Raw genomic sequence first — 24,762 nt, forward strand, 5'->3', positions numbered from 1 at the left:
GCAATTGATTTTTAATAGAAAGTTTTTTAAAAAGTTTTGCTTATTATAGTCCAAACTAAAGACTAGACTGAAGTCCAGATTTTAGAGTTTAAACTCTAGACTAAAGAAAAGTCGAAACTATGAACTAGACTATAGTCCAGACTAGACTATAGTTATATATATATAGTCCGAACTATAGTCTAGTCTATAGTCTGGACTAAAGTCTAGTCTATAGTCTGGAATATAGTTTAGTCTATAGTCTAGAGTATACCTTCGTCCAGTCTATAGTATGAACTGTAGTCTAACTTATAGTCTAGTCTATAGTCTGGACTATAGTCTAGTTTATAGTCTCAATAGTTGAGTCCATAGTCAATATTCTGAGTCTATAGTCTAGTCTATAGTCTAGTCTATAGTCTAGTCTATAGTCTAGTCTATAGTCTAGTCTATAGTCTAGTCTATAGTCTAGTCTATAGTCTAGTCTATAGTCTAGTCTATAGTCTAGTCTATAGTCTAGTCTATAGTCTAGTCTATAGTCTAGTCTATAGTCTAGTCTATAGTCTAGTCTATAGTCTAGTCTATAGTCTAGTCTATAGTCTAGTCTATAGTCTAGTCTATAGTCTAGTCTATAGTCTAGTCTATAGTCTAGTCTATAGTCTAGTCTATAGTCTAGTCTATAGTCTAGTCTATAGTCTAGTCTATAGTCTAGTCTATAGTCTAGTCTATAGTCTAGTCTATAGTCTAGTCTATAGTCTAGTCTATAGTCTAGTCTATAGTCTAGTCTATAGTCTAGTCTATAGTCTAGTCTATAGTCTAGTCTATAGTCTAGTCTATAGTCTAGTCTAGTCTATAGTCTAGTCTATAGTCTAGTCTATAGTCTAGTCTATAGTCTAGTCTATAGTCTAGTCTATAGTCTAGTCTATAGTCTAGTCTATAGTCTAGTCTATAGTCTATAGTCTAGTCTATAGTCTAGTCTATAGTCTAGCTATATCTAGTCTATTAGTCTAGTCTATAGTCTAGTCTATAGTCTAGTCTATAGTCTAGTCTATAGTCTGTCTATAGTCTAGTCTATAGTCTAGTCTATAGTCTAGTCTATAGCTAGTCTATAGTCTAGTCTATAGTCTAGTCTAGTCTAGAGTCCTAGTCTATAGTCTAGTCTCTATAGTCTAGTCTATAGTCTAGTCTATAGTCTAGTCTATAGTCTGAGTCTTAAGTCTAGGTTATAATCTAGTCTATAGTCTAGTCTATAGTCTAGTCTATAGTTAGTCTATAGTCTAGTATATAATCTAGTCTATAGTCTAATCTAGTCTGTAGTCTAGTATATAGTCTAGTCTATTCTATAGTCCAGTCTATAGTCTAGTCTATAGTTAGTCTATAGTCTAGTCTATAGTCTAGTCTATAGCCTAATCTATAGCTTGTAGACTAGTCTATAGCTATAGACTAGTCTATAGTCTTATAGACTAGTCTATAGTCTAGTCTATAGTCTTATAGACTAGTCTATAGTCTAGTCTATAGTTTAGTCTATTTAAATTTCAGTTTTTTGGTAACTTTCAAAAAATTCCTTTCCTTTTTTTATTATTATTCCATATCTTCATAATATTTATGCAAAAATCACTTCATTTAATATATTTTTTTCAATTTTCTCAAGAAAATTTATAACTTAATTTTTCTTTTTAAATTAACTTTAACCAAAAGCAACAACAATAACAAAAAATCCCGTCAGTTTGCAACATACCAACCACATTTTTGCGGTCAAATCAATTTAAGTGCATAAATTTTATGCTAAACTCTAACCCCAACTAAAAGAAAATTGAAAATTTAATAATACACAAAGAAAAAAAAAGAAAGGAAAAATTTTGTAAATCCACAACAATCATAATTTTTTACAAGTCTCTGGCTGGATTACCAGCAATTTGATGCGTGTTCTGCTGGACAGAAACAACATTATACAACATACTAAAATGTAAAAGCTAAAAAATGAAATTCTTTTCACGCTGACAATAGACAAACTAATAGAAATTTTGCATAACTGACCACAAATTCAATTTACTTATTTAAGCAGGAGAAGAGCAGGAGACGTAGTTGAAGAAGGCAGTTATAGGAAAACTAAATTATCTAAATTTGACGCTTAAAACAGACAACAACTACATGTTTATTTAATCATTTCCATTGCAGTACGTTACAAAAACACAGATTTGTTGGAATACGTTCCACACTTACTAGAGGTTATTTACATCGTCTATTTATGCTGCAGTTCCAAAGCCGTTTGCTGTTTTCTGTTGTAAATTAACGCCCACACAAGACAAAGTTTTTTTTTTTTTTTGTTGACTTGTGTAGGCGTTCGTTTTAGTGTTGGTTCATTTGCAATCTCAACAATGCAATAAATTGTTTGAAAACTGAACAAATTTTCATTCATAAAATTCAAAATCCAAAAGGAGGAAAAATATCAAACACTCAACACGCAATTCTCTTTTTTTTTTTTTGGTCTCAACTAAAACGTTTGAACGTGCGAGGAAAATTGCAACAAAAAAATTGAAAAAAATCATGTTGTAATCAGTTTTATGAAATTGATATTTAACACAGTTTTTTACATCTACTCTATAGCTAATAATAATAAAAACAATTCGAGTCGGTTTTATAGTCGTAATGTAATAGACAATTGCTAGTTATTAATTCAATTTAATTAATAGTTTATTTAATAGTTTATGCTACTTAATTTTGGAATAAAAATTTGAAAACTAGTTATTGGAATGTAAGTGTAATTGATTATGTTATGATAATTGTGTTTTTCTTAAAAAATGTCTTAACAAATTTATACTCCTTATTATTAAATCTGACATCTTACCAGACCAGATGTTTATCCTAACCACAAGATCAAAATGAAATTTGACTTGGTCACTTTACAATGGCCGTAGTTCTTTGGTCTTGATGGGGCCCTCACAAAAACGTAATAGTTGCTAGAAGTTAAAATCTGAAGGTTAGAAGCTGAATGACTACTGTAGAATTTGTAATGACGAGGATCAAAAGGAAATTCTCAAATACTTTCTGTGTCTTTGTTTTGCTTTCTCCATGGGTAGACCTATTATCTTAAGTACCGTTTTACCTACGACTTCCCGGATCTCTTTGCAGTTCATATTCAAAAGATTAATCTGCCTTTAATGGTTACCACAGAAGTTGTAATGACAAGGAAATCCTACAATACCCTCTCTCTCTGTCTTTGCCAAAGTCTAGAACTCTTACATTTAGCACAGTTTTACCCACGACTTGACGGATCGTTTCACAAGTTCATATTCACAAGATTAATTTTCGTTTGAATGATTACCTCAGAAGTTATAATGACAAAGATGAGGAGGGAATTCTCAAACATTATCTCTGTCTTTGTCCCGCATTGTCAATGACTAGAAGTCTTACCTTAAATACCGCTTTATCAACGACTTTTCGGATCTTTCTATAGTTTATATTTGCAAAATTAATCTGCCTTTGAATGATTACCGCAAAAGTTCTAATAACGGAAATGAAGAAGAAATTCTCAAACACTCTCTCTGTCTTTGACCAGCTTTGTCAAAGTCTAGAAATCTTATCATAAGCAGCGTTTTACCCACGATATACCGAATCTTTCTAGAGTTTATATTTACAAGATTAAATCGTTAATTTGCGCGAGAGATCGATTCTTCTCAACATCAAACATGGGCAGAATGATTGATCTAGGTGTGATTAATTTCGGATAACCAATGGGATTAATCAGGAGCTGATTGCAGTTAATCAGCTTTCTGAGATTTCTACTTCTATTACCTAAGTCGCAGACCTTTTAGTATGAACTGAATATTATTGTTTAATTCGAAATCTACAAAAGTGGAGATTGCTGTTTTTGCTTTAATATCCTTTAGTTTTTTATCTGATACATCTGTATATACTCACCGATTGTTGTACAGCTGGGTCGAATGGATCTCTTTGTGAATTATACTATTCAGATTTCAGACTTTCGAAACCCTGAAGTGTTTCTTAAGCATAGAATTGAACTATAAAATAAATCAAACAGATAGTTGATGAGATTAGCTTTCCAGGTTACAAAAGTTTGATGTTGAAAACTCTCCCGATTAGATTTAAACTTATGGAATTCATTCCATTGTCAATCTATATATACAAATATCTTTACTACTTCAAGCATTTCGATATCGGCATGGAGTTTTTAAGTTAGTGATTGTAATAAGAAGGGTCAACTGTCCCGGTGACTAGGAAATAGTAACTGTGATATACCGAAAAACTATTTATGACTGGAGTTCTTGGTATTGAAAGTTTTCTTTCAAAACTGAGAGTTTTAAATTGCGTAGATCGAATGCCATTATCTGGCGTTGGTTCTGATAACGAAAAGAAGAACCTTGAACGTTTCAGATACTAATCTTCTACGTTAGAAGAGAATAGAGTACTCCTAGATGTAGGTGATCTAGTGTTTAAGAGTTAATGAATAAGAGTTGAATCATGCGGTATCATATGTAATAAGTGATATCGGAGTTGTGAAGATAAAAACATATAGAAATTTATCAATGGAATCAAAAATTCATAGGGATACCATAGTTGGAGCTAATGGGTGTTGAGTGCAATGATTTTTAACGGAATTACAGATGTCAGATCTGCAGAGAATCAAACTCTCTGCACAGACCATTGACTCTATTATCTGAGGTACTATATCAAAGGTCAAATTGCATTCGATTGACTTAAAGCTCCTTAGGATTTATAAAATTTTACGAAAAGCTCTATAAAGACTTTCCAGACGATCAAACTATAAAGAAATTATAACACTAACTGCTCTTCAAATGTTTCGCCGAGTAAACATTGAAAATGTTATTTCTTTCAAAGTGGCCGGACATTGAAGTTTACCCCAAAAAAAAAACTTTACAAAAATTCAAGAGTTTTGTGGTTAAATTTTCTTTTGAAACACTTCAAAACATCAATTATAAAAAAAATAATGTTTACAAAAAAAAAAAAATAAAAGTGAAGGTATATGTATATAAAAATATGAAAAAAATATAACATCTTTCAACAACAGACTTTTATAACAAAAAACAAACACCAAGTTTTACTTTCAAACCCAAAACACTTTTTCCCATCCATGAACAATAAAAATGTTAATTGTCAATAGCTTGTCAAAGGCAGCAGCAAATACAGGCAACCAGGCAGACAGACAGACCAGACAGTCACTCGTTGGCAACTGTTGTTTTTAAAATAAAATTTCAGTTAAAAAGGCTTTTGTATATATGTTATGAATAAACTACAACTCTGGAACTTAGACTGCATTCAACACGTACTTCAAGTCAACAACAGAAGCCTGTAAAAAACGCGCCGTTTTATTTTTGAATAAGTTTCTAAAAGCACCATGTGTTACGTTTTTTTTCTCTGTCCTTTAATTTATGCAAAATTAAGGCACAACTAATTTTCTGATATTACAATTATATTGTCATACACTTAGAAAAATTTGTATAAGTTATATAAAATTTATAAGAATTTCCGAAATTTCCAGGAACTGAAATGAAGTTTTGTTTTGCATTTTCAAACAAATGTCTCTCAGTGTATTTAAAGTTCCTTTTTAAACTTAATACATGTTAATTTTAATTTCTCTGCAAAACTAAATCGAAGACCCTTTTCTGAATTTACCCACTACCAGTATTTAGTTTTAAGCAATATGTCATCTTAAAGTTTTACGCGTTTTTTTATGTTTTAAAAAAATAAACAACATTTTACATTTTGTTTATTGTCTACATAAACATGACAAAAACAAACATTTGCACTTGTTAAATAATTCCTTGCAAAATTAAATGTTTAAACTACGTTTTGCCTTAAACTCACAAAAAAAAACATTTACCAGCATTCATCCACCTTGCTCCCTATTTTTTTCAAGTTGTTAATGTCGTTTGCTGTTGTTCTTGTTACTCTTAAGTCTGGCATATGGCTCCGTTTCCTAGACTATGGTCTCTCCAAAAGTCTTTTGTTGTAAGTTTATGCACCTCTTACCAGTTGACTTTTTTCACATTTTGGCGCGTTTTTAAACGTGGGTTGGTTTTTGTCTGCAGTCTTTTGTTGTTTTTTTAATGTTGCGTCTAAATACGCAGGCGTATGTTGACATTGTAAAGTTCAGCTTAAAATTTACCAATTAACACAAGTTTGAAATTGTCTTGTAGTAAAGTTTTTTTTTTACACATTTTTTAAGAAAATTATTTATGGTCCATATAGGCACTCAAGATTTTTAGCAGGAACAGCTAAAGTTTTAATATTAGTTTAAAGCAGCTTAAGAGGAAATTGGATTCTTTTATTTTGCGTTTATTTACAAGAGCTGTTACCTCTTCTTGTCTATTAATACTGGAATTTCCCCTTATAATATCATATTAAAGATTTGCGCAATATTATCAACAAGTCTTAAAAACTTATCTATCTATATTGAATACAGAGAGTGTGCCTATTTCTAACACTATCGGAACTCTTTCAAAATTTCCTTATTATCGGGTGTGTCCTCCAAAATTTTACTGGCATTCTTTCAACACTACCAATACCACTTAAGCTTATCAAAAGTTACGTTAAAGATATGATATCACAGTTACCATTAGAAAATTATTAAGGCAACTTCGCAGATTATTAATCCGAGCACTGGCCCTTTCTCCAAGTGATCTTTCAGTTATGTCAGATAATCCCTGCATGCACCGATTGATACATCTTTCGTTGAGTTAAAAATCTTGGGACGATGGAGAATCGGATCGTTTTGGAGAAGAGAGACTTCCGTTCTAGTTCTGTTTTAGTTCTGCTCTAGTTCTGTTCTATTTCTGTTCTAGTTTTGTTCTAGTTCTGTTCTAGTTCTGTTTTAGTTCTGTTCTAGTTCTGTTCTAGTTCTGTTCTAGTTCTGTTCTAGTTCTGTTCTAGTTCTGTTCTAGTTCTGTTCTAGTTCTGTTCTAGTTCTGTTCTAGTTCTGTTCTAGTTCTGTTCTAGTTCTGTTCTAGTTCTGTCTAGTTCGTTCTAGTTCTGTTTTAGTTCTGTTCTAGTTCTGTTCTAGTTCTGTTCTAGTTCTGTTCTAGTTATGTTCCTAGTCTGTTCTAGTTCTGTTCTAGTTCTGTTCTAGTTCTGTTCTAGTTCTGTTCTAGTTCTTTCTAGTTCTGTTCTAGTTCTGTTCTAGTTCTGTTCTAGTTCTGTTCTAGTTCTGTTCTGGTTCTGTTCTAGTTTTGTTCTAGTTCTGTTCTAGTTCTGTTCTAGATCTGTTCTAGGTTCTGTTAGTTTAGTTCTAGTTTTCTGTTCTAGTTCTGTTCTAGTTCTGTTCTAGTTCTGTTCTAGTTCTGTTCTAGTTCTGTTCTAGTTCTGTTCTAGTTCAGTTCTAGTTCTGTTCTAGTCTGTTCTAGTTCTGTTCTAGTTCTGTTCTAGTTCTGTTCTAGTTCTGTTCTAGTTCTGTCTAGTTCTAGTTCTGTTCTAGTTCTGTTCTAGTTCTGTTCTAGTTCTGTTCTAGTTCTGTTCTAGTTCTGTTCTAGTTCTGTTCTAGTTCTGTTCTAGTTCTGTTCTAGTTCTGTTCTAGTTCTGTTCTAGTTCTGTTCTAGTTCTGTTCTAGTTCTGTTCTAGTTCTGTTCTGTTCTGTTCTGTTCTGTTCTGTTCTGTTCGTTCTGTTCTAGTTCTGTTCTGTTCTGTTCTAGTTCTGTTCTAGTTCTGTTCTAGTTCTGTTATAGTTCAGTTCTAGTTCTGTTCTAGTTCTGTTCTAGTTCTGTTCTAGTTCAGTTCTAGTTCAGTTCTAGTTCTGTTCTAGTTCTGTTCTAGTTCTGTTCTAGTTCTGTTCTAGTTCTGCTCTAGTTCTGTTCTAGTTCTGTTCTAGTTCTGTTCTAGTTCTGTTCTAGTTCTGTTCTAGTTCTGTTCTAGTTCTGTTCTAGTTCTGTTCTAGTTCTGTTCTAGTTCTGTTCTAATTCTGTCTAGTTCTAGTTCAGTTCTAGTTCAGTTCTAGTTCAGTTCTAGTTCAGTTCTAGTTCAGTTCTAGTTCAGTTCTAGTTCTGTTCTAGTTCAGTTCTAGTTCAGTTCTAGTTCTGTTCTAGTTCTGTTCTAGTTCTGTTCCAGTTTCGTTCAAGTTCAATTCTAGTTCAGTTCTAGTTCAGTTCTAATTCAGTTCTAGTTCAGTTATAGTTCAGTTCTAGTTCAGTTCTAGTTCTGTTCTAGTTCGGTTCTAGCGCAATAATATGCCTTTCTAGGCAGTGCTTCTCTACTGCTTTAGAAGGTTAATTGATCTTTAAACTCTACAATCTAAAATCTTCAAACTAAACGAACCCTATTTTAATCAAATTGAATCATATCATTATTGTTTCTAAGTTCGTGACGTTAAAAGTTCAAGTCATTTTTTATTCAGTTTTATAAAATTATCTCTAAAATCAATGAGTTTTTTCAACTACTGATTTAAACCTTTTTTTAATAATTACGCGTTTCATTCGCATGTTGTAAATACTTCCGTTGCTGATTTTTTTATTATTCATTACTTTTAACCCTTAATACAAATGACTGCATTTAAAAAACTTTAGACTAACAATGCATTTAAAAACTCATAAAGTTAAAAGCACAAAACTATTCATAAAACAGTCCCACTTCCTCACATTTAATATATAGAATATATTTTTTAACATAGTTTTCAATATTATTGTGTTGAAAATGCAAAATAATAATGAATAATAATCCCGCATTAAAACATTTTTGAAAAAAAGCAAAGCAACTACAAATACAATTGTTGTTGTAATGTTCACTGCCAGACTTTATGTCGTGGTTCTGGGTTGTGTTTTTTTTTATACCTCAATTGTAAAATGTTATGAAAAAAATCGTGGTCTACAACCCACACGCAAAAAAATTGGAAAAAATTGCATGGATTTTTTCAAATACACTCAAAAATTTGTATTAGTTATTTTAAATAACAAAGGATTTTGTTAACTTTACATAAGTATTTTACATTTCCGAATATTTTTACAATTTATAACACTCACTCAAAAGTTTTGAGTGCACCGGACGTTGCACGTCTTGTGCTGGTATTATTTTCGCATAAAAACCCACTCAAATTTGGGAAAAAAGCAAAATAATTTTGGATTTGTTTTTTATAAAAAGGTGTTTTTTGTGTAAGAACTGGCTACCTACATATTCCAGACATGTTTTGGGTAAAGGCATAGTTTTTGGTTTTCTTCTATTTAATTCAAAAATTTAATTAAAATTTTCGAGGTTAATGCAAATTGCGCGTTGCCATGCTTAACATATTAAAGAAAATTTTCTATTGATTTAGTTTAATCTCTTAGATAATCTATTATTTAATTAATGTAAATTAATTTTAATAAAGTATAATTTTTCCCTTAAAAGCTATTTATTACAAAGATAAATTCTATATAAACAATGATAAAAAACTATAATAACTAAAAATATAAATAAACAATAGTTAAAATATACAAACGTAAAACTTACAACCCACATAAATAACAAACTGTGAACGTTAAAACCTCGTTTAACCAGCAACTGCTGTTGGTTGGTAACACTAAACTTTGTAAAGATCTTTTTTGCTTGGATCTTGGATGTAGAAGTTTTGTTTAGCAACAACAAACTTGTTAACTAAACAGGTTAAAATGTGGTGAATGAGTTACAAGTACAAACGTTCGGACTGTTGGCAATTTAATATCATCTGTTTTTCAAACTACCCACACTTGCATTCGAATAGTACTTACGTAGTAGAAACAAAAATTACAATGTGTAAAAAAACAAGATCTGCATAAGATCGATTGTCTGATGGTTTTTCTGATCATATCCATGTGTTAAATGTTTCTTTTTTTTCTGATTCTTTAGAGTAGCAGAACACGGCGCGAGTGGACGTGCAAAAGTTGACAATAATTAACGACATATTCTTAAATTACGAGTGTTCACGTAGAAAAATGATTGCCTAACAAAGAGAATAGCTAAGTAGAGTAGACACCGGTATGGATACCCTACAGAAAAAGTTAGAATTTACAACTTTTTAACTTTAATGTAAATACCTTCATTACATAGTCGGTAGTGTGCTAATACAAAGTTCGACTTTTGTCTGTTTTTAATCCGAAATCCCCTAGTTCTAGTTCAGATCATTTCTAGTTAAGTTCTAGATCTAGTTCAGTTCAATTCTAGTTCTAGTTCAGTTCTAGTTCAGTTCTAATTCAGTTCTAGTTCAGTTCTAGTTCAGTTCTAGTTCTAGTTCAGTTCTAGTTCAGTTCTAGTTCAGTTCTAGTTCAGTTCTAGTTCAGTTCTAGTTCAGTTCTAGTTCAGTTCTAGTTCAGTTCTAGTTCAGTTCTAGTTCAGTTCTAGTTCAGTTCTAGTTCAGTTCTAGTTCAGTTCTAGTTCAGTTCTAGTTCAGTTCTAGTTCAGTTCTAGTTCAGTTCTAGTTCAGTTCTAGTTCAGTTCTAGTTCAGTTCTAGTTCAGTTCTAGTTCTGTTCTAGTTCTGTTCTAGTTCTGTTCTAGATTTGTTCTAGTTCTGTTCTAGTTCTGTTCTAGTTCTGTTCTAGTTCTGTTCTAGTTCTGTTCTAGTTCTGTTCTAGTTCTGTTCTAGTTCAGTTCTAGTACGGTTCTAGTTCTGTTCTAGTTCTGTTCTAGTTCTGTTCTAGTTCTGTTCTAGTTCTGTTCTAGTTCTGTTCTAGTTCTGTTCTAGTTCTGTTCTAGTCCTGTTCTAGTTCTGTTCCAGTTCTGTTCTAGTTCTGTTCTGGTTCTGTTCTAGTTATGTTCTAGTTCTGTTCTAGTTCTGTTCTTGTTCTGTTCTAGTTCTGTTCTAGTTCTGTTCTAGTTCTGTTCTAGTTCTGTTCCAGTTCTGTTCTAGTTCTGTTCTAGTTCTGTTCTAGTTCTGTTCTAGTTCTGTTCTAGTTCTGTTCTATTTGTATTCTAGTTCTATTCTAGTTCTGTTCTAGTTCTGTTCTAGTTCCGTTCTAATTCTGTTCTAGTTCTGTTCTAGTTCTGTTCTAGTTCTGTTCTAGTTCTGTTCTAGTTCTGTTCTAGTTCAGTTCTAGTTCAGTTCTAGTTCAGTTCTAGTACAGTTCTAGTTCTGTTCTAGTTCTGTTCTAGTTCTGTTCTAGTTCTGTTCTAGTCCTGTTCTAGTCCTGTTCTAGTTCAGTTCTAGTTCAGTTCTAGTTCAGTTCTAGTTCAGTTCTAGTTCAGTTCTAGTTCAGTTCTAGTTCAGTTCTAGTTCAGTTCTAGTTCAGTTCTAGTTCAGTTCTAGTTCAGTTCTAGTTCAGTTCTAGTTCAGTTCTAGTTCAGTTCTAGTTCAGTTCTAGTTCAGTTCTAGTTCAGTTCTAGTTCAGTTCTAGTTCAGTTCTAGTTCAGTTCTAGTTCAGTTCTAGTTCAGTTCTAGTTCAGTTCTAGTTCAGTTCTAGTTCAGTTCTAGTTCAGTTCTAGTTCAGTTCTAGTTCAGTTCTAGTTCAGTTCTAGTTCAGTTCTATTCAGTTCAGTTCTAGTTCAGTTCTAGTTCAGTTCTAGTTCTAGTTCAGTTCTAGTTCAGTTCTAGTTCAGTTCAGTTCTAGTTCAGTTCTAGTTCAGTTCTAGTTCTAGTTCAGTTCTAGTTCAGTTCTAACTCTGTTGTAGTTCAGTTCTAGTTCAGTTCTAGTTCAGTTCTAACTCTGTTGTAGTTCTGTTCTAACTCTGTTGTAGTTCAGTTCTAGTTCAGTTCTAGTTCAGTTCTAGTTCTGTTCTAGTTCTGTTCTAGTTCTGTTCTAGTTCTGTTCTAGTTCTGTTCTAGTTCAGTTCTGGTTCTGTTCTAGTTCTGTTCTAGTTCTGTTCTAGTTCTGTTCTAGTTATGTTCTAGTTCTGTTCTAGTTCTGTTCTAGTTATGTTCTAGTTATGTTCTAGTTATGTTCTAGTTATGTTCTAGTTCTGTTCTAGTTTTGTTCTAGTTTTGTTCTAGTTCTGTTCTAGTTCTGTTCTAGTTCTCTTCTAGATCTCTTCTAGTTCTGTTCTAGTTCTGTTCTAGTTCTGTTCTAGTTCTGTTCTAGTTCTCTTCTAGTTCTGTTCTAGTTCTGTTCTAGTTCTGTTCTAGTTCTGTTCTAGTTCTGTTCTAGTTCTGTTCTAGTTCTGTTCTAGTTCTGTTCTAGTTCTGTTCTAGTTCTGTTCTAGTTCTGTTCTAGTTCTGTTCTAGTTATGTTCTAGTTATGTTCTAGTTATGTTCTAGTTCTGTTCTAGTTTTGTTCTAGTTTTGTTCTAGTTCTGTTCTAGTTCTGTTCTAGTTCTCTTCTAGATCTCTTCTAGTTCTGTTCTAGTTCTGTTCTAGTTCTGTTCTAGTTCTGTCCTAGCTCTGTTCTAGTTATGTTGTAGATGAATTCTTGATCAGTATAAGTTCCGTTTTATTTCGGTTCTAATTAAGTTTATAAAGTAATTTTGACAGTTTGGAATTGTAAAAAAATTATTAATTTCGAATAGAACAGAGTAGTGTTTAGGAACTCTGCGATAAATTATTTTATGAAAATTTTCCTCTCTTTATAATTTACACACGGGCATAATTAATTCCTCTAATAACTATTATTTTAGCAGCCAGCAGAAAATAACGCAAAATTTCTAGTTCGTTTACTTAATTAATTTTTTTTGAATAATTACAAAATAAAAGCGTGTTAAAAACAAATTAAATTGAAATATATTATATTCCTTAAGGGGAAATTTGCCACAATATTCAATTATAAAAAGTATTTAACTAATAAGGCAAAAACATAATGTACGGTTTCCAAAAGGCGCTACAAACTTTTTTTGGAATACCTAACATTATAAAGCATAACTAACTATCTGTCTATAGTTATTTTAATACTATCTATTTTAGGTTATTTCACGCTTTAGTCTGTGAAAAAACACAAAGTTAAGTTGTTGTTTTATTTTCTCAAAATAAAATGCTAATTTGAAATTAATTATTCACATTGTGTGTGCGCGCCTACATAAAACGTGAGTGTGTGAACGCATAAATTTTATAGACTTGTTGCAAGTCTAAAAAACGAAGAAGAAGATCTTAAATTATGCTAATTTTTTGGTATTTTCAATTAATAGAATATTATAAAGAAATATCTTGCTTAATAAATTAAGTTTTATGTTAAATTAATTGAAATAAAAAAAACTAATAATAAAATGTGTTGTTGTTTTGTTTATTTTTAGATTTGCAATCTATACGCCGTTTATTGGAACATGATACCAGCGGTTCGGTTTGTCCCAGTTGTCGCATTTCATTCGACAAAGGTAAACGACGAAAACTAATCGATACTTGTGGTCATGAACGTTGCTATTCCTGTATGTTCCGCAACGATCAGTGTCCGATGTGCATGAATAGTTCGCTAAAAGGTGAGTAAAAAGAATGCGAGATTTGTAGCAAACAGTAGCAGTGCTACTGTTGTAGTGTTTTTTTAAAGAATTTTAATTGAAATTTTATAGTTTAATGGAGGTTTGGAAAGGAGTGTTTTTTTCCTAAGAATAATCATAGATCAACAGTTGAAATTAATTTTAATTAGTTTTGAGGTGTTTAAACAGAAATATTGGGTTAATATTAAATTCATATGAAAAGAATCAATAAAAACGCATAATTTTTTTTCTTTGCGTTTTGAGTCCAGCTCTAGTTCGGTTCTCGTTCAGTACTAGTTTAGTTCTAGTTCGGTTCTAGTTCAGTACTAGTTCAGTACTAGTTCAGTACTAGTTCAGTTCAAGTTAAGTTCTAGTTCTGTTCTAGTTCTGTTCTAGTTCTGTTCTAGTTCTGTTCTAGTTCTGTTCTAGTTCTGTTCTAGTTCTGTTCTAGTTCTGTTCTAGTTCTGTTCTAGTTCTGTTCTAGTTCTAGTTCTGTTCTAGTTCTGTTCTAGTTCTGTCTAGTTCTGTCTAGTTCTGTTCTAGTTCTGTTCTAGTTCTGTTCTAGTTCTGTTCTAGTTCTGTTCTAGTTCTGTTCTAGTTCTGTTCTAGTTCTGTTCTAGTTCTGTTCTAGTTCTGTTCTAGTTCTGTTCTATTTCAGTTCTAGTTCTGTTCTAGTTCTGTTCTAGTTCAGTTCTAGTTCAGTTCTAGTTCAGTTCTAGTTCTAGTTCTGTTCTAGTTCATTTCAGTTCTAGTTCTGTTCTGTTCTGTTCTAGTTCTGTTATAGTTCTGTTCTAGTTCTGTTCTAGTTCTGTTCTAGTTCTGTTCTAGTTCTGTTCTAGTTCTGTTCTAGTTCTGTTCTAGTTCTGTTCTAGTTCTGTTCTAGTTCTGTTCTAGTTCTGTTCTAGTTCTGTTCTAGTTCTGTTCTAGTTCTGTTCTAGTTCTGTTCTAGTTCTGTTCTAGTTCTGTTCTAGTTCTGTTCTAGTTCTGTTCTAGTTCTGTTCTAGTTCTGTTCTATTCTGTTTTAGTTCTGTTCTAGTTCTCTTCTAGTTCATTTCAGTTCTAGTTCTGTTCTAGTTCTGTTCTAGTTCTGTTCTAGTTCTGTTCTAGTTCTGTTCTAGTTCTGTTCTAGTTCTGTTCTAGTTCTGTTCTAGTTCTGTTCTAGTTCTGTTCTAGTTCTGTTCTAGTTCTGTTCTAGTTCTGTTCTAGTTCTGTTCTAGTTCTGTTCTAGTTCTGTTCTAGTTCTGTTCTAGTTCTGTTCTAGTTCTGTTCTAGTTCTGTTCTAGTTCTGTTCTAGTTCAGTTCTAGTTCAGTTCTAGTTCTGTTCTAGTTCTGTTCTAGTTCTGTTCTAGTTCTGTTCTAGTTCTGTTCTAGTTCTGTTCTAGATCTGTTCTAGTTCTGTTCTAGTTCTGTTCCAGTGCTGTTCTAGTTCTGTTCTAGTTCTGTTCTAGTTCTGTTCTAGTTCTGTTCTAGTTCTGTTCTAGTTCTGTTCTAGTTCTGTTCTAGTTCTGTTCTAGTTCTGTTCTAGTTCTGTTCTAGTTCTTTTCTAGTTCTTTTCTAGTTCTGTTCTAGTTCTGTTCTAGTTCTAGTTCTGTTCTAGTTCTGTTCTAGTTCTGTTCTAGTTCTATTCCAGTTCAGTTCTAGTTCAGTTCTAATTCAGTTCTAGTTCAGTTCTTGTTCGGTTCTAGTTCAGTTCTAGTTCAGTTTTAGTTCAGTTCTAGTTCAGTTATAGATCAGTTATAGATCAGTTTTTGTTCAGTTCTAGTTCAGTTCTAGTTCTGTTCTAGTTCTGTTCTAGTTCTGTTCTAGTTATGTTCTAGTTATGTTCTAGTTCTGTTCTAGTTCTGTTCTAGTTCTGTTCTAGTTCTGTTCTAGTTCTGTTCTAGTTCTGTTCTAGTTATGTTCTAGTTCTGTTCTAGTTCTGTTCTAGTTCTGTTCTAGTTCTGTTCTAGTTCTGTTCTGTTCTAGTTCTGTTCTAGTTCTGTTCTAGTTCTGTTCTAGTTCTGTTCTAGTTCTGTTCTAGTTCTGTTCTTGTTCTGTTCTAGTTCTGTTCTAGTTCTGTTCTAGTTCTGTTTTAGTTCTGTTCTAGTTCTGTTCTAGTTCTGTTCTAGTTCTGTTCTAGTTCTGTTCTAGTTCTGTTCTAGTTCTGTTTTTAGTTCTAGTTCTGTTTTTAGTTCTAGTTCTGTTTTTTAGTTCTAGTTCATTTCATTTCCGCAAAATAGCAAATTCTTGAAAATAGACTTATTCCATCTATTATTTTGCTTTTATATACAAATTATAACAACAATTAGTAAATGTCTGAGCAAATTTATTGTCAATTATGTTAATAAGTATTAGTTTTTTATATAAATAAATTAACGTGTACAGAATGTCTAATAACCGATAATTAATGATTACCTCTAATATATTCGAAACAAAGAAAAAATCGGTAACAACAATTTGTATTTAACACTTCTACCTCAATAATTACAAACTTTTATAAATAAATTAAACAAAATACCGACATAAAATTAACGATATTTATCTAGATTAAACAAAATATTCCATTTAAAACAGTGTTGGGTAATTTTTTATAAAATAACAATTGAATAATAGTTACTAGATGTAGTTTGGCATACATTGTCGTTTACTCTACTAACAGTTCTGTGGAAATAAGTATGAGTGCGCCCATCTCTGATCTAGATTTGTACATTGTTTGTATGAATTTAGCCATACTACCTGCTTCATTACAATTGAAACTTTATACTAGAACGTAGCAAATATTACAACCCTAATTTATGGTAAATTAAATAATTTTGTTATTTATAGAAAAATAAATATTTATTTACATTATACATGCAAAAATATAAATAAATCAAGTAATAAAGGTCATTTGAATTCTTAGTTAACTCCACTAATAAGAATACAAAAATAGTAGATACAAACAACACTTGTTTAAAAATTGTAGCATTTAAAGCGAGAAAAAACAATTCTATACAAAAATCCCAGTAAATTCACACATAATTTAAACAAAACTTAAAACTAAAAACATTAAAAAACAATTTATTTAACAATTTTAAATACATAAGGCAAATTTGCATAAAATGCAAACAACAAACAATTTATTTCAAACAAAAGTATTTTGTTTTGCATTTTAAGTATTTAAAATAACAACAAAACTCTATTTACTTCTGAATAAATTTGTGTTATTCACAGCAAACTATTAAGGCTGTTAATAAAGCCTGAGGTGTAACTTATTTTCAAAATCTTACGTATGTATGTATAATAACAATGTGTGGTAGATTTCCAATATGTTTTTTTGCTTGTAAAAGGCCATGGTAAATCATTAAAGTGTTAGAAGGTTTTTCCAAAAGATCGCTTGTTAAGATTTTTTTATTGTGTAATTGAATACTATATGGAGTTTGTTTTTTTGCTTTTTATTATTATTTTGCATATTATGGAAAAATTTGCATTTTTACGTTTTATTTGTGTTTTTTTCTTTTTGTTTTTTCTACTACATAAAATATCGTAACGATTTAAGTGTATTACGAGGTAACTCAAGTCACAAAAATTGCATATTTTTCAAAACTAACTGCCATTTATTTGTTTGGCAAGTGATGCCAAAGTGCAATTAGTTATGAGTTTAGGAAAAAAACTCGATAGAAAAAGACAACTGTGTGCAAACGTATGTGAATTAGTGTTACCAATAATAACTAATTGACTACAACTGTTAACACTGAGAGAAATAAGTGCTTCATTGTACATCAATTCTAGTTAAGTCCTAGACTAAAACTAGTTCTGTTCTAGTTTTGTTCTAGTTCTAGTTCTGTTCTAGTTCTGTTCTAGTTCTGTTCTAGTTCTGTTCTAGTTCTGTTCTAGTTCTGTTCTAGTTCTGTTCTAGTTCTGTTCTAGTTCTGTTCTAGTTCTGTTATAGTTCTGTTCTAGTTCTGTTCTAGTTCTGTTATAGTTCTGTTCTCGTGCATTCTAGTTCTGTTCTCGTGCATTCTAGTTCTTTTCTAGTCCTGTTCCAGTTCTATTCTATTTCTGTTCTAGTTCTGTTATAGTTCTGTTCTAGTTCTGTTCTAGTTCTGTTCTAGTTCTGTTCTAGTTCTGTTCTGTTCTAGTTCTGTTCTAGTTCTGTTCTAGTTCTGTTACAGTTGTGTTCAAATTTTGTTCTAGTTCTCTTCTAGTTTTGTCCAAATTGCATTCTAGTTCTTTTCTAGTTCTGTTCTAGTTCTGTTCTAGATCTGTTCTAGTTCTATTCTAGTTTTGTTCCAGTTCTGTTCTAGTTCTAGTTCTATTCTGTTCTAGTTCTGTTCTAGTTCAGTTCTAGTTCAGTTCTAGTTCAGTTCTATTCTAGTTCAGTTCTAGTTCAGTTCTAGTTCAGTTCTAGTTCAGTTCTAGTTCAGTTCTAGTTCTGTTCTAGTTCTGTTCTAGTTCAGTTCTATTTCTATTCTATTTCTATTCTATTTCTGTCCTAGTTCTGTTCTAGTTCTGTTCTAGTTCTGTTCTAGTTCTGTTCTAGTTCTGTTCTAGTTCTGTTCTAGTTCTGTTCTAATTCTGTTCTAGTTCTGTTCTGTTCTAGTTCTGTTCTAGTTCTGTTCTAGTTCTGTTCTAGTTCTGTTCTAGTTCTGTTCTAGTTCTGTTCTAGTTCTGTTCTAGTTCTGTTCTAGTTCTGTTCTAGTTCTGTTCTAGTTCTGTTCTAGTTCTGTTCTAGTTCTGTTCTGTTCTAGTTCTGTTCTGTTCTAATTCTGTTCTGTTCTAATTCTGTTCTAATTCTGTTCTAATTCTGTTCTAGATCTGTTCTAGATCTGTTCTAGTTCTGTTCCAGTTTTGTTCCAGTACTGTTCTAGTTCTGTCCTGTTCTGTTCTAGTTCAGTTCTAGTTCTGTTCTAGTTCAGTTCTAGTTCAGTTCTAGTTCAGTTCTAGTTCAGTTCTAGTTCAGTTCTAGTTCGGTTCTAGTTCAGTTCTAGTTCAGTTCTAGTTCAGTTCTAGTTCAGTTCTAGTTCAGTTCTAGTTCAGTTCTAGTTCAGTTCTAGTTCAGTTCTAGTTCAGTTCTAGTTCAGTTCTAGTTCAGTTCTAGTTCAGTTCTAGTTCAGTTCTAGTTCAGTTCTAGGTCAGTCTAGTTCAGTTCTAGTTCAGTTCTAGTTCAGTTCTAGTTCAGTTCTAGTTCAGTTCAGTTCTAGTTCAGTTCTAGTTCAGTTCTAGTTCAGTTCTAGTTCAGTTCTAGTTCAGTTCTAGTTCAGTTCTAGTTCAGTTCTAGTTCAGTTCTAGTTCAGTTCTAGTTCAGTTCTAGTTCAGTTCTAGTTCAGTTCTAGTTCAGTTCTAGTTCAGTTCTAGTTCAGTTCTAGTTCAGTTCTAGTTCAGTTCTAGTTCAGTTCTAGTTCAGTTCTAGTTCAGTTCTAGTTCAGTTCTAGTTCAGTTCTAGTTCAGTTCAGTTCTAGTTCAGTGCTACTTCAGTTCTAGTTTAGTTCTAGTTCAGTTCTAGTTCAGTTCTAGTTCAGTTCTAGTTCTATTCTAGTTCTGTTCTAGTTCTGTTCCAGTTCTATTCTAGATCTGTTCTAGTTCTGGTGCAATTCTAGTTCAGATCTAGTTTAGTTCAGTTCTAGATCAGTTCTAGTTTAATTATAGTCCAGTTCTAGTTCTAATATAGTTCATTAAAAGGATTTTCGACAATTAATCAAAATCGCTCACTTTCTCTTTCCCTACACATTTCTCTCTAATTGCAATCTGTGTTTTTAACATAATCTATGCTTAATTTGGCGATAGCCTCCAATTCTCCCTACTGGCATACTCCCTCTATTTAACCAAAAGTTATCAATCCAAACATTCCTTTCTCTCAGTGTACAAACGTAAATATTACTATCCTTTATTAGCTTCTCGATTTCAGCCGGTGGCTTTTTTTCTTTAAATTTAAATTTTTATATAAATTTACATTAACATTTGATATTTGTTAGCAATTAACAATTATTCTTGTCATATAAACGTATTTCTTTTGCATACGACTTAAAGTTTACTAGTTTTTTCTCTGTTTGTTAAACAATTTTATTTAAAACTTTTTTATTTTTATTACAAATAAATATGTATGTATAATGTTATTCATTCTCTTTTTTATTGTATTTTTTTTCCAGATGTCGATTGCAGCAATGCCCAAGGCTATGACACGGGCATTGGTGGTTCAACATCAACGATTGTAAGCCCTCTGGGCTCACCACAGCCTCAGTTGAGATCACAAGTGCAACGTACAAATGCAGCCGCTTTGGCTAGATACATGCAGGTGAGTAAAGTCTTGTTTTTTTCATACGACTACTATATGCAATAGTTTTTTATTAAAAGTATAAAAACTTTAACCAAAAAAAGTTTATACGATTTTTTATGTAGAGTATAGGTATCATATGTTTACGAAGAAGGGGAATACCACATGCAATGAATGCATAATTTATACATAATACAACTTGCAATTTAAAAAAACAAAAAGCTTGTAAAAAACAAAAGCATATTTAAAGCTTTTTTTGTTTTTGTAATGTTTGATGTTTTTAGTGGTAATTGTGGTTGTCATTTATAATTGTACTTTGTTTAAATCTTTAGAGATTTAAGTTTAATTAATGCAATTTGAAATATATTTACAATTAAGAAACTAAATTTTTTAAAATATTGTTTTTGTAGGTTGTATTAATGTTGTAATGATTTTGCTATTACAACTTAAATTTGTTAGACAACTAAATGAAGCAGAAGCATGATCATTAGTAGCTTTTGAAAGATTGCAAGTCTATTAGGTTAAGTTAAAAGTTTAGTTGTTAGAGATTTTTAAAAAGTAAAAGTTACTGCCACTTTCAAGCCTTGGAAGAGTATTTGGGATCCAAACATAAAGGAGCTATAGAACGTACATATGAAGCTTTATTCTCCTATCAAGTATGATCTTTAAAAATCAAATCCCTGCACTCAGGCTATCACTGCTTGTGAATATCTCTCTCTACGCGACTTGTGTTCGATCAAAAGTTCTAGTTCTGTTCTAGTTCTGTTCTAGTTCTGTTCTAGTTATGTTCTAGTTCTGTTCTAGTTCTGTTCTAGTTATGTTCTAGTTCTGTTCTAGTTCTGTTCTAGTTCTGTTCTAGTTCTGTTCTAGTTCTGTTCTAGTTCTGTTCTAGTTCTGTTCTAGTTCTGTTCTAGTTCTGTTCTAGTTCTGTTCTAGTTCTGTTCTAGTTCTGTTCTAGTTCTGTTCTAGTTCTGTTCTAGATCTGTTCTAGATCTGTTCTAGTTCTGTTCTAGTTCTGTTCTAGTTCTGTTCTAGTTCTGTTCTAGTTATGTTCTAGTTCTGTTTCTAGTTCTGTTCTAGTTCTGTTCTAGTTCTGTTCTAGTTCTGTTCTAGTTCTGTTCTAGTTCTGTTCTAGTTCTGTTCTAGTTCTGTTCTAGTTCTGTTCTAGTTCTGTTCTAGTTCTGTTCTAGTTCTGTTCTAGTTCTGTTCTAGTTCTGTTCTAGTTCTGTTCTAGTTCTGTTCTAGTTCTGTTCTAGTTCTCTGTTCTAGTTCTGTTCTAGTTCTGTTCTGTTCTGTTCTGTTCTGTTCTGTTTCTGTTCTGTTCTGTTCTGTTCTAGTTCTGTTCTAGTTCTAGTTCTGTTCTAGTTCTGTTCTAGTTCTCTTCTAGTTCTGTTCTAGTTCTGTTCTAGTTCTGTTCTAGTTCTGTTCTAGTTCTGTTCTAGTTCTGTTCTAGTTCTGTTCTAGTTCTGTTCTAGTTCTGTTCTAGTTCTGTTCTAGTTCTGTTCTAGTTCTGTTCTAGTTCTGTTCTAGTTCTGTTCTAGTTCTGTTACTAGTTCTGTTCTAGTTCTGTTCTAGTTCTGTTCTAGTTCTGTTCTAGTTCTGTTACTAGTTCTGTTCTAGTTCTCTTTCTAGTTCTGTACTAGTTCTGTTCTAGTTCTCGTTTTAGTTCTGTTCAAGTTCTGTTCATCAGTTCTGTTTTAGTTCGTTTCAGTTCTGTTCTAGTTCTAGTTTTAGTTCTGTTTAGTTCTGTTTAGTTCTAGTTCTAGTTCAGCTCTAGTTCAGTTCTAGTTCTCGTTCTAGTTCTGTTCTAGTTCTGTTCTAGTTCTGTTCTAGTTCTGTTCTAGTTTCTGTTCTAGTTCTGTTCTAGTTCTGTTCTAGTTCTGTTCTAGTGCTGTTCTAGTTCTGTTCTAGTTCTGTTCTAGTTCTGTTCTAGTTCTGTTCTAGTTCTGTTCTAGTTCTGTTCTAGTTCTGTTCTAGTTCTGTTCTAGTTCTGTTCTAGTTTTCTAGTTCTAGTTCTGTTTCTAGTTCTGTTCTAGTTCTGTTCTAGTTCTGTTCTAGTTCTGTTCTAGTTCTGTTCTAGTTCTGTTTCTAGTTCTGTTCTAGTTCTGTTCTAGTTCTGTTCTAGTAGTCTGTTCTAGTTCTGTTCTAGTTCTGGTCTAGTTCTGTTCTAGTTCTGTTCTTCTAGTTCTGTTTTCTAGTTCTGTTCTAGTTCTGTTCTAGTTCTGTTCTAGTTCTGTTCTAGTTCTGTTCTAGTTCTGTTTCTAGTTCTGTTCTAGTTCTGTTCTAGTTCTGTTCTAGTTCTGTTCTAGTTCTGTTCTAGTTCTGTTTCTAGTTTCTGTTCTAGTTCTGTTCTAGTTCTGTTCTAGTTCTGTTTCTAGTTCTGTTCTAGTCTGTTCTAGTTCTGTTCTAGTTTTTCTAGTTCGGTTCTAGATCTGTTCTAGTTCTGTTCTAGTTCTGTTCTAGTTCTGTTCTAGTTCTGTTCTAGTTCTGTCTAGTTCTGTTCTAGTTTCTGTTCTAGTTCTGTTCTAGTTGGTGTTCTAGTTCTGTTCTAGTTCTGTTCTAGTTCTAGTTCTGTTCTAGTTCTGTTCTAGTTCTGTTCTAGTTCTGTTCTAGTTCTGTTCTAGTTCTGTTCTAGTTCTGTTCTAGTTCTGTTCTAGTTCTGTTCTAGTTCTGTTCTAGTTCTGTTCTAGTTCTGTTCTAGTTCTGTTCTAAGTTCTGTTCTAGTTCTGTTCTAAGTTCCTGTTCTAGTTCTGTTCTAGTTCTGTTCTAGTTTCTGTTCTAGTTCTGTTCTAGTTCTGTTCTAGTTCTAGTTCTGTTCTAGTTCTAGTTCTGTCTATTCTGTTCTAGTTCTGTTCTAGTTCTGTTCTAGTTCTGTTCTAGTTCTGTTCTAGTTTCTGTTCTAGTTCTCTGTTCTAGTTCTGTTCTAGTTCTGTTCTAGTTCTGTTCTAGTTCTGTTCTAGTTCTGTTCTAGTTCTGTTCTGTTCTAGTTCTGTTCTAGTTCTGTTCTAGTTCTGTTCTAGTTCTGTTCTATTTCTGTTCTAGTTCTGTTCTAGTTCTGTTCTAGTTCTGTTCTAGTTCTGTTCTAGTTCTGTTCTAGTTTTGTTCTAGTTCTGTTCTAGTTCTGTTCTAGTTCTGTTCTAGTTCTAGTTCTGTTCTAGTTCAGTTCTAGTTCTGTTTTAGTTCTGCTCTAGTTCTGATCTGCTTTTGGTCTAGTTCTGGTTTAGTTCCGTTCTAGAAGAAGAAGTCATATCGAAATGCTAAATGCATTATAGAGAGAACTATTCGCCTTCTGCGATTCACCGGAAAATAACATCTGAGCTCTCTGTTTTTGTATGAGAAAGAGCGTGAAAGCTGATATATATAGATATCCGATATCAGTAAAGAGTACTCTGTGAAGCATTCTTGCTTTCGCAAGTTAGGCATAAGAAGATATTGAAAAAGAACTTTCCGATTGAGTCCGTTTTTTTTAAGTTTGAGCTTATGTACGTTTAAAGTCACTCACAGTCGCTTTCTACTGATGCCTGTTCTCAAATGGTCTATTTTTAAAACTTACCCTCATTGAAATTCAAAATTGCGCTTATTCATAAACTAACAATTTGTATTCAAATACAATATTTATTTTACTTTAAAGAAAATCTCTTAAACCATTATTTGGTATAATAAAAAGTTGATTTAATAATCGGTTTAGTTTAGTTTATTTGTTTTTTTTTTCTACTTCTTCTCTAGCTAGTTTTTCTAAAGCCAAATTAGTCAATAAATATAAAAGTTACTTACTACAGCTTGTCTTCTTCCTACTTAAGAGCCGAACAGTTAGTAGTGGTAGTGGCTACACAATCCTGTTTTTTCACTCATGAAGTTTTCTAACCGTATTTACCATAAATGTTTTTTTGCACATTTTTTTTTCTCAAACAGACTTCTTATTCCTATAATAGTATATAGATATGTTTAATGGACTTGTATAAACAATTTTATTTTATTATTGTTTTTAAGTTTTTGTTGTTTGCCAAACAACAAAACAAAAAAAAAATAATTGGGGCAATAGTGTTGTTGCCATTTAGTGCTGCTTGCCTCTGTTGGCAGCATTTATGGGGTCTAAGCATTTAGAAGACATTCACTTCTTCAAGAGTTAACAACTTCTAGGTAACTTAAGCTTAATATTTTTACAATTTTGTTTAACAATTATTGAAAAATTACACCATAGATTACAGGTATTGCCACTTAATTAAAAGTTGCCTATTATTGGGGTTTTTAATGGCAAATTTGTCTGGGGGATAAAGGAATTTTTAACAACATTCGTTTAAATGATATTTAAGAATATTTACATTAATGATTAAAGATTGGTTAAGTATTTTGTCACCACTACTATTAAGTTTTGAACTCACCTCTCTAGCTTACTGTTAGCTTTCAATAACGTTTGTTATTAAATCAATATTTTCCCATCTCTAACTGCACTGTGCAAAATACTATATTGAAATAGTGTTTAGGAATCTTTTTAATGTTTTTAAATGAACTTTTGACTTTGGTTAGTTTATTACTTTAAACTTTATTAGTTGATTTTAAATTATTGCAACCACTAAGCTTTTGATCTTACAAACCTAAACGATCATTTATTTAAATTTAAAATTGTTAGTCTTTTTACGTCTCACAAATTCTTATGCTCAGACACTTCTTTTGCTCATTAAACTCATTAAACTTGAAATGTAATTAAAAATCAATTTAGCATAATAAAACATTAATTGTTAGCATGTTTAAACCACTAAACCAGCTAAAATATTCCAAATAGCGAGATCTCTTCAATTAAAGTCAATAACACTCAATAGACATATAGTGAAACTATTCAGTTGGAAAAACTTTAACAAACTACTCTCATGAAAATACAACGAAAAAAACTACGGCGAAATCTATTTAAGCTGATCTATTACACTTTGAATAGTAAATGACAGTTTGAAGTGTGCTGTTGTGTTAGCTTTTTTTTGAGTTGAAATCTTTGTTTTCAGACGATTTTAGCCATTTAAAGCTTTAATTTTAAATGACAAGATGTGTAATGAAAGAATGTCTTTAAAACATTGAAATTTTACAAAGAAAACATAAACATAAAACTGTTGAATTTGTAAATGATACAAAACGAATTTTAAATACGCTTTATTAAAGAAACTTTCAGTTTTCTACGTTTTGTCTACATAAGCCACTAAAGGGTTAATTTTGCCCTTCAAATCAACCGCTGAAAGACATTATGCTGCACCTT

The 24,762-nt window shown here is 31.9% G+C and overlaps 1 protein-coding gene across 1 annotated transcript in view; it reads left to right on the forward strand.

Moving 5' to 3' along the window:
* Positions 1-24,762, forward strand: part of LOC119606175 (protein TANC2) — a gene marked incomplete at its 5' end in the record, with an annotated part of 78,564 nt that overhangs the window by 7,079 nt on the left and 46,723 nt on the right. The window contains 2 exons of the mRNA XM_037959585.1: positions 13,106-13,288; positions 19,393-19,538. Coding sequence (XP_037815513.1) covers positions 13,106-13,288; positions 19,393-19,538 — 329 coding nt within the window. The remainder of the gene's footprint in view (positions 1-13,105; positions 13,289-19,392; positions 19,539-24,762) is intronic.

The sequence above is a fragment of the Lucilia sericata genome, unplaced genomic scaffold, assembly GCF_015586225.1.
Source record: "Lucilia sericata isolate MDLA Ls3-8-SP2 unplaced genomic scaffold, ASM1558622v1 Contig000556F_arrow, whole genome shotgun sequence".
In the NCBI taxonomy this organism is placed as follows: Eukaryota; Metazoa; Arthropoda; class Insecta; order Diptera; family Calliphoridae; genus Lucilia; species Lucilia sericata.